We start from the raw sequence: 12412 nt of genomic DNA on the forward strand, positions 1-12412 counted from the left end.
CGCGCTCAGAGCTGTAACTTCGGCGCCACAGAATCCCATCTCTGCTCTTCCGGAGCTCGGGTTTTTCATTAACAGCCGTGTGCTCTGGAGCGATCCGGGCAGAGCCGGCCCAGCGCCGCGCTGCCGAGCACCAGCCAGCGCCGGGAAGGGCCCGGGGAGGGGTCGTTAACTCTGAAGCAGAGTGATGACAGCCGGCGGGGTCGTTAACTCTGAAGCGGAGTGACGGCAGCCGGCAGGGCGGGCTTGGCCGCGCTCTCCCGGGGCGGCGCCTGCCGGGCCGAGGGGCGGGGCGCGGGGGCGGGAGGGCGGCGCGGCGGAGGGGCGGCCCGGGAGGGGGGGGCCGGGCCGGGCGGCCGCTGCCGCGCACTCGGGCTGGGCTGGGCTCCGCGGAGCGCTGCCATGTTCGGCCGCGGCTCCCGCAAGCGGCTCTCCGGCCGGTCGGTGAGTGCGGGGGGGTCTCCTCCACGTCCCGTCCCGTCCCGTCCCGGCGGGCTGCGCGCCCCTGCCCCGCTCCAACCTGTGGCTCCGGTGCCTGTGCCCCCCCCACCCCAGCGCCCCTTTCCCCGGGTGCTTCCCCCCGCCCAGCCCCGCCGTGCTCCCTCCCCTGCCCCTTCCCCGGCCGCGCGGGTTCCCCTCTTCCCCCGGGCGCGCCCCCCACCCCTCGGGGCGTGCCCCTCGGACCCCCCCCCTTTCCCCTTTCTGGGGGTCCCGGGGCTGACCGCTGCGGTTTGTTGCAGCTGACGGCGTCGGGGGAGCCGGAGCGGGGCCAGCCCTGCACCACCTGCGGGGACCAGTGCCCCGGCTTCGCCCTGCACAAGTGGAGGTAAGGCCCGGCCGGACCCCCGGCGAGACCCCCGGCCAGACCCCCAGCAGACCCCCGGCCAGACCCCCGGCCCCCGAGGGCAGCGGGACCCCGGTGGGTCTCCCCCCGGTGGGTCTCCCCCCGGTTCTCCCTTCGGGTTGGGGGGGGGGGTTTGCGTTTCCCTCCCAGCTCCGTGCGTGTTTCGGGGTGCGGGTGGGGCTGCTTTGGGGAGCGCTGGTGTGGGGGTGGGGGTGTTGCCCACCGTGGCTGGTGGCTCTGGAGACCACGGGTGGGTTTGTCGGCCCCACCGAGCAGCACGCCGGTGTTGCCCGCGCCTGGCACCGGCGCAGCAGGATCCAGACGCGGGACTGGGGTAACTGGTTTGCTTAATTACCACCTCGCAGCCGATCCGCTCCCCGCCGCGGTCAGGGGCTCGTCCCCCTGCCCCGGGTCCTGTTGGGGGCTGAAGCCACCCCTGCCCGGGGGTGACAGCCCGGGCTGGGGCGGGAAGGGGCAGAAGGAGGTCTGCGTGCTTTGCCCCAAACCGCAGCGTGAAACCCCTACCTCTCCCCGTGACCCCGCGGTGGGGTTTTTCCCCTCGCGGCGATGCCAAGCAGAGATTCAGCTGTTGGAATGAACAAGGTTTGTTGGCTGTTTCTGGTGTCTCTCTACCAACCTGGCCATGCCGGTGCCCACGAGGTGCAGCGAGCCCTGGCCTCGCGCGGGGTCAGCCCCCGCTCCCCTCCCCGCGTCGTGCTGTCGAGAAACGAGTTCTGCTCACGGGCAGCCTGGGACCCGGCGATATTAAACCCGGGACATGGGCTCCAGGAGCTGGTGCACAGACTTAGTAGGCCAGGGTGACCTTTTAACCTTATTTTTATAGGGTATACCCATTTCTCCGGCATCTGCCGCGCTCGGCGCTCCTCCCAGCTTCTGCCCCGCTTCCCGGAGCGACACCTCATCAGATGAAAGCGTGGGTTCAGAGTGAGGAGGGGGATTGATTTATTCACCCCGAGTTGTATCGTAAGCTTTAGCCTTGCAAAGCGTCATTCCCGGTGGTGTTTGCTCCAAGGTGTGGTGGGACAGGGTCTGTGGGCTGAGGCATGCCCTGAGGGACACGCGGCGGCAGGTGGGGCTCGCCATGATCCTCCAGCCTGGTCCTCGGCAGGTGCCGGTGGCACGTCCCAGTGCGCCGTGTCCCACCTCAGACCTTGAGAAGGTGAAGGTGTCTCCTTCTCCCAGGATGCAGGGGCTGTGGTCTCCTGACACCCTCCCCATGATCTGAATCTGCCACATGTGTGTTAATAGATTTATAAGGTCACCTCCAAGTTGTCTTCTTCCCAGGGCTTGTGAAGGCTTTCCCGGGCTGTCCCAGGTTTCCTTGCAGCTGAATTTTGGGTAGCAGGCGTTGTCGCAGGGGAGCTTTGTAGACCTTAAGAGTGTCAAGGAGAATTTTCAACTGTAGGATAAGAAGAAAAGGGTTGGTCACCAAAGCTATTTCTGCTCTGCTCCGAGGACTTCTGAGGTGCTGTGGTTTGAGTTTTGTCATGTCAGAGAGTGCAACTATTCAGCGGCTTTTGAAAAATTAGGTGAGTTTTGATAGCACCCTGTCGCAGGCCCAGTGCCCCCGGCTACCCGGGGAGTGCCAGACGAGCGGTGGTGTCGCGGCTCTGCTCGGGCTGTGCCTCGTGCGCCGGATCCTGCAGAGCCCTGCGTGCGGGAGGAGCTGGGGCGGGAGGCTCCAGCCTGGCAGGACCACCCGTAGCCATCTCCAGGGCGCCCTTTTCTGAGGGACCCCAGACACGGGCAAGGATTTTGGATACAACTGGGTGGGACATTCCAGCAGTCTTTTCTCGGGAAGCAAGGGGTGACCTGTCGCCGGGCCGGAGGAGGATGGGGGCTCTGCAGGTAGGGGGGGGGTCAGCCCCCAGGGCATTGCAGCTTGTGTGCTCTGGGTTTGCATCCCGCAATGCCAAGTTACCTTACACCAGGGACTGGGCGAGCCGAGAGCCCTCCCGCACACACATTCACATTTAATTGCCTTGATAGAAGAGTAATTGGGCAAATAAAACAAATAAAGGCAACGTATTTGTCAGAACGCGATAGAGAGGAGGCAAGTTCATTTTTTACTGGCCAGTGGTCTATTAATGTTAAGGACATGTATGCAGGCTAATTATTATTAGTTTTGTAGGTCGAAAGCGTGCACAGGAGCCCGTGCCCGCTGCGCCCGGGGCGGTGTAGCCAGGTCCTGCTGGGGATGCTCACCGACACCTTAATGTGCGGGATGAGATTGGAAGAAAACAAGGGTTTGCAAGGAGATCCGTGGATTAAGGATACAAGCCCAGATCAGTTAACCACTAGAGATCTGTAAACCTTTTTGTAATCCTTTAATAGCAGAGTTTTGCTGATAAACGTAAATGGGACTTTTTTGCTTCAAAGATGGGAGCTGGTGACAGGCTTTAGGGAGAAGGAAAAGGGTTGAGAAGCTTGCGGGCACCGAAACCATTGCTGATGCAGGCATTGTCGTATACGTGATTATGCAGGACTGTATTTTCTAGTTACCTGTGATTTGAGGTGTGATCTGTGCAGCTACTCCATCAAGCAGGCAAATTGCTTTGTTAGATGCTGAAGATTTCTGCACCCGTGTGTTCCCTTAAAAGCCACTTTTCTCAGGCGGGGAGATGGCTTTGAGTGTTGGTTGAATTTATCATTCCTGGAAGCACATGTATGCTTCCTGAGCCAGGGAAACCTCTTGAAAATAACTTGTATTCTGCAGAACCGTTTTCTTTTCAGAATAAAACCGCTCTCTGTACTGTAGGTGATGTGCAAAAAGAAAATGAAAGGGGATTTCGAAGTGATTAATAAGTGTCCCTGTTTTTTTGAGTTTGTTTTTGAATCTTCTTGATTTTTGCTCTCAAATTATAATCTGAAATTCAAGGTAGTGGGTGAATTATCCTGTAAAAATGTTGGCACGTTTAGTACTATTTTGGTGGAAGCAAGGAGTTGAAAACACCCCTTGTTACAGACACAGTGGAAGTGGAGCCCAGTGCCTCCGTCTTACCCCCTTGAAGCTGTCAGACCTCCTGCGTGCCGCAGACCGCCACCTCTTGTTATAAGGTAGAAATTCAATTTTCACTTTTAAATCATTTAGCCCCAAAGAGGAGAAAGTAAGTGGTCTGTCTGAAAAGACTGAAGATTGAATTCCACCATCCTTGAGTGTGAAGTCTGCCAGGACGTGGCTATCAAGCTATAACCAGTATAACCCCAGTTTCTCATGGCCTGAGCAGCAGAACGACTCTTTCCTCTAATAGCGTCGCTGTCTTTTGCGGTACGTTGTCAGTGAAGCACGTTAAGGACTGAAAAGTTCATCTGTGTGGGCTGCGGTCTGGAGGATGGAAATTGGGTGTACATAACCAGATCCTCATTAATACAGGTCGATACTTGAAAGGTGGCTTTGTGTGGAAAAAGTGAAATCAAATTCAATAAAAATCTCCCGACTCCTTAGGAGCCCGGTTGCCGTTTTCTAATCAGATCTGCATTACATTAAACTGTGTGCCATTGAGCTTGTTAACAAGCTTTGGCATTAAATAAAGCTGTCACTGGAGTTTGGTGAATGAATAGCCATTAGGAGTGTCTTTTGCATAATGTCTTGGAAAGAAAAGCCTGCATGGGAGGTGGTCCGGGAGGAGGGAAGGGAATTTATAACCTAGTCCTGGTGCAATTAGTGTGAATATGCAAACCTGAAAGGTGACAAATGGTTGGCAGCTCCCGGAAGGGAGCGAGTGGCTTTTGCTGCTGTTAAACCTACTGTGAAGAACTAATTTCAGATTTACTCTGGGCAAAGTAAAATTACAGCCTTAGTACTGTATTTAAAATAGCGGATCCTTCACGTTGGGAGATTGGCATGTGTTTAGCACACAGAGGCATGGTTTGTTTGCTCCTCTAGAAAGCCGTGCAAAAAGCGATACTCTTGCAATTCAGTAGACCTTGCTGTTCCCTGCGCTCTACCTTCTTCTCCGAAGCCACCAGCTGAGCCATAGATGCAGGACACCGAAGTCTCCAAACCGCGTTTGAGCTCTGGTTTGAGGAGGGGGGAGGTGGCACCTGGTTTGCAAAGCCTGCAGAGGCGGTGGCGTGCGGCTGACTTCAGAGGGAAGGCATTCGGATGCTGTGGCAGATAAGATAATTTTAAAAATAGTGTCTGAAAACCTTTGGAGAAGTCTTTGTTGCCATAGTTATTCTTCTCATTTGCAGAAGCATTTAAATAACAGTAATAAACATGACATAAAGACAAAGACTGGCTTACTGGGTTTTTCATTTCAGTGTGAGATTGGGTTTTACATCGTTTTGTGGAGTCTGTTTTTTCTTGTGTATGCCGTGTAATCTTTGTCCCTTGAAATCACATTTTGGTGGGGAAGAAATCTGATTTTCTTCATGCATTGCCATCACACATCACGGTCTTAATATCAGCAGTGTGTGTTTGTGCAGCGTGTAATGCCTGGCCCTTACCTTCCAGGGCAACGATGTACGTGATTATTGACTTAATATTCAGTAATATTCCATGTTAACAAATGAAGTTTTGGTGCATACAGTTGTTTCGAGCATTTTTTTTTTTCTGTAAGTCAACATCTGGCTATAATGAACTGTGGCGAGTCCCACGGGAGTCTGATCATGTCTGGGCTCGTTGGATCTGGGATCATCTGCAAGGACAGACTTTCCAGCTGCTCAGGGGAGACCACCTGGAGATCCCAGGTGATCAGCCCAAAGGGTCGAGATTGGCTGGATCACAAGAACATATGGACAAGGAAAGAGACGTGTGTTGAGAGATGGTGACCTGGTAAATGAGTGGTTGACCAGAATCACAGAATGGTCGGGGTTGGAAGGGACCTCTGTGGGTCATCTAGTCCAACCCCCCTGCCAAAGCAGGGTCACCCAGAGCAGGCTGCAGAGGACCTTGTCCAGGCGGGTCTTGAAATATCTCCAGAGAAGGAGACTCCACCACCTCCCTGGGCAGCCTGTGCCAGGGCTCCGTCACCCTCAGAGAGAAGAAGTTCTTCCTCATGTTCAGACGGAACTTCCTATGCTTTGGTTAGTGTGCGTTGCCTGTCCTGTCGCTGGGCACCACTGAGAAGAGTTTGGCCCAAGAAGCCCTGAGATGTTTGAGGTTGCTGGGTGATGGTGGAAAGGTCGCTTTGCAGCTCCCGTCTCTGTCTTGTTGACTGTAGGCAGGGAGTTGCTAGTGGCAGTGAATGTTTATTTTCTTTGTGTGTTTGTCCAGTTCCCCGTGCTCTGGACATCATCCGCTCGTGTGTGGCAAGCAGCAGACGGGACTGTCCGTGCGATGAGAAACTCTTCGGGTGCTTGCAGCCCCAGCCTGCGTTCGCCTGGCGCTGGCCCTGCCCGTGGAGGGACATCCCGGCAGGCACGCGTGCTTGTCCCAGGGCGCCTTTGGGTCTCTGGTTTGATGCCTAATGCCTCATCCAGAGAGCAGAAACAATAATATTTGTAATGCAGCACGTGAACGAATAACACCGAGTCCCGAAGCATTTGTTTCTACTTTCAAAAAAAAAAAAAAAAGTACAGATTATTGCTTCCATATGTTTTCAGCATTTTTCCTAGGTTATGCATCTTTCACACACACGCTCCCAGCTTTTCCCTTTCATGAATAACATGCTTTGTGCCTCGCTCTCCTTTAGGATTCAGATATTCCACACTCCCTTGCATGTTTATTTAAAAGGCTTTGGAGATGTGAGAATAGCAATACTTTATCTCGAACGGGCTTACGCTCGCATCGCTGCCACGGCGAACCGTGCCGGGCCCGCTGGGTTTTACCAAGTTTTTCATTTTGCAGCGGGGAACCTACTGATACAGGCAAAACAGAGCCGGTGTGCTCCGTCCCACTGCTCCGGAGGAGAGTCCCTGAGGGACCGCGGAGGGGACAAGCATGCTGCTGTCCCCAGGGGCCCTGTGCCGGTCCCCAGGGGTGGGTGGGAGTCACCCGGCTCCTGAGGATGCTGTCATCCCAGTGGAGGGGATGCAAACAAATCAAAGGTGGGATTTTTTCTGCTGATTTCAAAGCCTTTCACAAAAGGGTTTGGTATCATTGGCTTGTTTTTAATGTTCTCTGTGTCGTAAGCAGTTCAGAAAGGAGAAGTCGTTCCCTGCCAGGTTACTCTGACAAAGTCCATGTCCTTCAGCCTCTGTCCGGGTTGGTTTGGGATGGGTGGCTGCTGTCTGCACTGAAGCTCAGCTCAGGAGGATGCTGGAGCATGCACTGTGCTTGGCATAGATGACTTCAGCTGTCCGATTTACACCTGTGAGATTAAGCACTTGTGCAAGGGTGTGAAAAATCAAGGTCTACTGTTTCTTTGAGTTTCCGACCCCTGTGGCAGTCGGGAGCGAGGAGGGTAACCAGTGACGGCTCGCGCTGCTGCAGCGTCTCGCCGAGGGCAGCCAGGCTGTCAGGGTGGGAGCTTGGGTGGGTTTGAGAGTAGGGATCAGCTGTGTCCTGCCCTGGGACAATCAGTCTTTTCATAAATGTCGAGCGCATGGTTGGATTTAAGGGACTCCCAACCAATTTTTTTGGCCTGTCCCTTCCACGTCTTCGTGCCCTGCTGCTGAAACAGCTCTTAAACCAGCCGAGACTGATAAGGTATCCTGTTTGTGTTGGCTGGGAGACTCGCTATCCACTTTAGCAGAGCATTACAATGTTGGAGGCAGTGTTGTCCCTGGCGAAAAGCCTAAAATAAATTCTTTAATTTTTTGTATGCGATGTATAAAAGAGCAGGTGAGGTATGTACTTGTTTCCGGGCAAGCCCGGGGAGCCTGTTTGAAGTCCTTTACAAGCCACGCAGGATTGTATTGCAAGAACTCAAAGCAGTTTGAGACACTTCTTGATTAAATTTCAGCTGAACTCAGAGCCCTAGTCTGCAGCTGGTGTAACTGGAGTTGTTCTGCACCCGGGCTCTGCCCCGCTCCGTCGCAGCTGAACTGCCAGCAAAAGCCAAAATAAGCAGAATTTCTCCTAGAGAAAGGACGATGCGGGTGCGTTTTCTGTCTGTTTTGAAGCAGCCTTGTGCAACTTTAGTTTTATGAATGGGGTGAAAAACCACTAATAAGTTGTTGTGGGTTCTGGGTGGGTTTGGGGGGTTTATTCTGTTTCTGGAGTGATTGTGAATGACGCTGATGATGGAGAGGGCAGAGTGGACAAATATGGAATTCTGACTTTACCTGATATTTTACTGCTAGACTAAACAAATCTTTTTAAAAGTTTGTGGTTTTTCTTTTTTGGAAAAATCGCTACAGCTGCTTCGTGGTATGCAAAGAGTGAAATGGTATCTGCCTGGCGTGAGCGAGCGGGGTTTGCCATCCTGAAGGCAGAGTGACGGCCGCGAGCGCTTTCCCGGCTCCTCGGCCGTGGGGCTGTGCTGCCGTGCACCGGCAAAGCACAGCTCCTTCACGGAGCCTTGCGGGATGGAGCTGCCCAGGACAGACCCACAAAACTCGGGAGCGGGATGGATCGCCTTGCAGTGGGGATGTCCCTCAAGCAGGCAGCGGTCGGTGCTGGAGGCTGCGGTTACGGATCGGGGTGCTGCCTAGGCTGTGATTCAGTGGGACGGGGTGGACAGATTGAACAGCTCAGCACCGCTGGATGCGGAAGGTCCTGAGCTTCCTGTGCATCCTCCCCAAGCCCAGGGTAATGAGTTGAATTGGTCGTTGAAGCCATGAGAGGGAGCAGGTGGGGGACGAAGGGTCGCATCGGTCCCATGGCATGCAAAACCAGGCTGTCATCCCAGCCCTCGCATCTCCGTCTTCTTACTGGTAGATCGAGGTGCCCTGGGCATCTTCTTACTGGCTGAGGCTGTCATCTTCAGCCCCTCGGTCCTCCTTGCTGGCCCCATGGGAGCGTGCAGAGTCCATTTTCCCTGCAGGATACGTCCCACTGGCCCCCGGAGCCCTGGCGCTGCCAACTGCAGCTGCGATCGCCCGCACAGTGTTCGCCGGGGAGGGAAGACTCCCACTCCTTTAACAGAGGGTTTGCAGCAGGCCTTTGTCAAGAGCACCCTGCAGTGTGCAAGGAGAGCTGCTGGCCACCAGTTTGGAGAGAAAGTCGAGCGGGGTGGGCAGAGGCTGGTACCTGAGATCTTTGGCTGGAGGGGGCCGGGTGCAGCTATTCAGCTGAAGCCCTCCGAGCACGGCCCTTCTCTTTGTTGCTTTCCGCTGTAGAGGGTTGTTCACTGCTTTCAAGAGTTTTTCTTGGGTTTTGTTCCCTTTCTGTTTGCCTTTTAAAAGTCAGTCTGCAGTCTTTTATTTTTTTTTTCCAAAGACATTCTTCCCCTTCCAGCCCCCTCCCACTAATCCATCCTTATTACACCCGTGAGTCACTCTTCAAATAATCAATTGCGTTTTCATTGTCTGGCTTGTAAGTCTATCACTGAGCTTAAAGACGACGATAGTGTCAGCTGAGACCTTTGACAGATGGTTTTGCAATTTGTGATGCTCATTTGGATATTTGCTCTTTTCTCCGATGAATAATCTCCCAGCCGTGGCAAGCCGGGCTGGGGACTCTTCCCTGCGCGCAGCATCTCTGTGGTCACTGTCTAATGCCAGAGGAATTTGTAACGTTAGCAGAATTGTCTGATGCGAGAAAAAGTAATTTCGGGGTAAGCCTCGCAAGCGTGGCTGTGAAGAGCCTTTTTATCGTGGGCTATCATGGCCTGGCGGGCTCCGGGCATGTGTTGGTGCAGCCCCGAGGCGGCCGACGGCCAGAGCCTTGCTCAGGTTCACCGACGCTAGGGCCGAGAGGTGAACATACAATTCGGGGTGCTCCTCTCTGCTGCTGGAGAGGCCATTTCTTCCCCTGCGTGTGGTTCTTTGCTCTCCGCTGGGCCCTGATGCCAGAGCTTAGCACTTTGAGAGCTAAGTATGACCGTTATTATTCTTCCCGCGGAGGCAGGCGCTTTGTACGCAGCCGTCGCAGCAAATAGCCCATCCGCTATCAATTGCCCTCGCGCAGATGTTGCCGCCGCGGTGATAAAAGACATAATGGCTGCTCTCGCTGATAAGGGGAGTGTATAAATATAATTATTGAAATCCCTACGCGGAGCTTGTGGACGGATGGATGGATGGATGGAGGGAAGTCCCTCTCCCTGCGAGGGGTTTCTCTTGCTCCGGAGCCCGTCGGGGAGAGCAGGAGCGCTCGCCCCAGCGCGCTCCCCGCCGGCTGCAGCTCCTGGCAGCCGAAATGGGAGCTGCTTGGCCACAGCTGCGAGCAATTAGTGAAAAGATGTCTTCTTCCCCCGCCCCCCTCCACTTTCTTTCCTCCTGCTCTGCTCCTTGAATCCAAGCCATGGGCCCAGGGGAGCCGGGAGGAAAGCCCTGAGCAGCTTGGGTTCGAGATGCTCGTGGCCAGCACTCGATGCGGTCGCACCCCGGCAGCAAGGCGCAGGTCTAAGGATCGGACCCAGCCTTGCGGGAAGCGTCCTGCAGCCAAGGAGCCAGATATTATTTAGATCAAGCCAACAAAAAAACATTTCCATGGCAGCAGTAACCATAGGAAACCTCCCCAGTGTGTCTTGGGTGGTTCCCCTTTCCTTGCCTTCAGCTGTTTGCTTTGCGAGCAGAGCAGCGGTGTCAAGCGCTCCATGGCCCTGGTGTCACCAGGAGCGGCCGGTGAGCCTGGCTGTCCCCTCCGCCGGCTGTCCCCAGGGGCTCGGCGGCCGCGCTCCAGGATGCATCGCTGCTCCTGGGTTTCTCTTGCACTCTAGTTGGTAAAAAGATGCTTTCAGAGTAGACGCCGTAAAGTCTCAAAGCCACCTTTTTACCTTGTGTCAGCTCACAAATGCGTGTTTGATCCTTAAATACCCAAGGCATGAAAGTGAATTGGCTCCCAGGGTCCAATTCTTCTGCCTTTCTATAGCCTCTTAGAAAGATGCTTTTATATTCCCTCTGGCTCAGCTAGTGATGCTTGGCCTTCAACCAAGACGGGGAATCTAGGACAAGAATCACTGAGAATAGCAAGTTATACAAAATGCCAACTTTTTGTTGGGGAAAAACGCTGCTGAAAGATTTCATTAAAAAAAAATATAAGCCGGAATATTTTTGATCAGCTTCATGTGGACACATTTACAGGAGGATGGACGAAGAGGCTTGTTTTCCTGGGTACTGGCTTCTCGAGGAAATCCAAGCCGTGAACCGAATACAAATGCTGGAATTGGAGAGGTTTTGCAGTGAGTCACTGGGAGGGATGGGGAACCAGTTGTGCCGGTGTGGTCAAAGCCAGCTCAGGGACCATCGTGGACGGGGAGGCTGCGTGGGAGCCCCCGGGGGCCTGGGTATCGCTGGAGGCTGCGCCCATGGGTGCCCCGACCCCACCGCCCGCTGAGGTGCCCACGTAGCTTTGCGGAGCAGATGGGCCCCCTCGCCGAGCCGAGGTGTTGCGCAGAGACAGGTTAAAAAAAGACATCTCCTTCTGCAGGAGCGCGAAATGGAGCGGGGGAAAGAAATACGTCGTGATGCCAGTACCTGGGGTTTTGATATTTGCGTGCCCCGCGGCGCTGCGCCGTCTTCCCCAAGCTCGTCGCGACAGGGTTTGCTCTGTGGAGGGAGACCTGGGAGGTCTTTGACCCACCTGCCTCGGTGGAGGTGGACCCCATAGCAGACGTGCTGCTGGGCTCGTTGTCTCGTGAGCTGCCCCGGCTCTTTGCAGGTGATTTAATCCCTGGTTTTGCAAAGCCCACAACTCTGCGGACGTCAGGCTGTTGCCCAAGGTTGCGCAGCGTCTGGAGAAGTGGCAGCGGGGCCAGGGCAAGGCCGATTCCCTTCCTCCTCTTGTCTGCCAGACAAATGGGAACGCTCATCACGGAGCTGCGCCCGTGCCGTATTAAATCAGCGTTCGGTGCCAGAAAGGCCACGTGCGGGAAATGCAGCCCCTTTAAATGTCAGATCTGGGGAGAACGGGGACGTGAGAAGACAATAAAAGTTAATATTCTTGAGTCGCGTTTGTGCAGTGTAGCTCGGTTTTTTAATATCAAGTGCACAGTTTATTACAAGATGTAGGACTTTCAAATACATGTATTTGAATATGTTTCAATATTACCTTTCCTTCGTGTGGCAGGAACAATGCTGCTTCACGAAAGAAAAATGATTTCATGTTGCCATGTGATGGTTTCAGCTTGTACCTCTAATAGGTGTGCAGTCTGCTGAAGTGTGAAGGCTATCTGATAAATGCCTGAATAATAAAGCTAGATTGTTTGTTCTGATTTCCCTTTGCTATTTTCAAACATATAAATAAAACATTTTCATGCTCTACCCTATGCAGTTCCAGGCCAGGCTATTTACTTTCTGCTGATGCGACGTGTAGGAGATGCGAATCTTTCAGTCTGACAGGAGAGATCTGGTGGCATCAGTATGGTACGTTGTGCTCCAAATGATCAAACCTAATTTTAATAAATATTTTGTCCGAAGTAAAGTTACAAGTATTAAAAAAAAAAACCCCAACCAAATCTGTTTTAAACAAAGGAGCATTTGTCTCCGTGTGCAGCAGAGGGCACTCGGCGTCGCTGCACTGGGAGCTGCTGCTCTGGGCTGCCTGAGGGACACAAATCCCTG

The 12412-nt window shown here is 54.0% G+C and overlaps 1 protein-coding gene across 1 annotated transcript in view; it reads left to right on the plus strand.

Moving 5' to 3' along the window:
- Positions 1 to 340: 340 nt before the first annotated feature.
- The window catches only part of PRICKLE2 (prickle planar cell polarity protein 2), a 111777-nt gene continuing 99705 nt past the window's right edge, over positions 341 to 12412 (plus strand). The window contains exons 1-2 of the mRNA XM_075432524.1: positions 341 to 441; positions 738 to 823. Coding sequence (XP_075288639.1) covers positions 400 to 441; positions 738 to 823 — 128 coding nt within the window. The 5' untranslated portion in view covers positions 341 to 399. The remainder of the gene's footprint in view (positions 442 to 737; positions 824 to 12412) is intronic.

Source organism: Opisthocomus hoazin, chromosome 11 (genome assembly GCF_030867145.1).
Source record: "Opisthocomus hoazin isolate bOpiHoa1 chromosome 11, bOpiHoa1.hap1, whole genome shotgun sequence".
NCBI lineage: Eukaryota > Metazoa > Chordata > Aves > Opisthocomiformes > Opisthocomidae > Opisthocomus > Opisthocomus hoazin.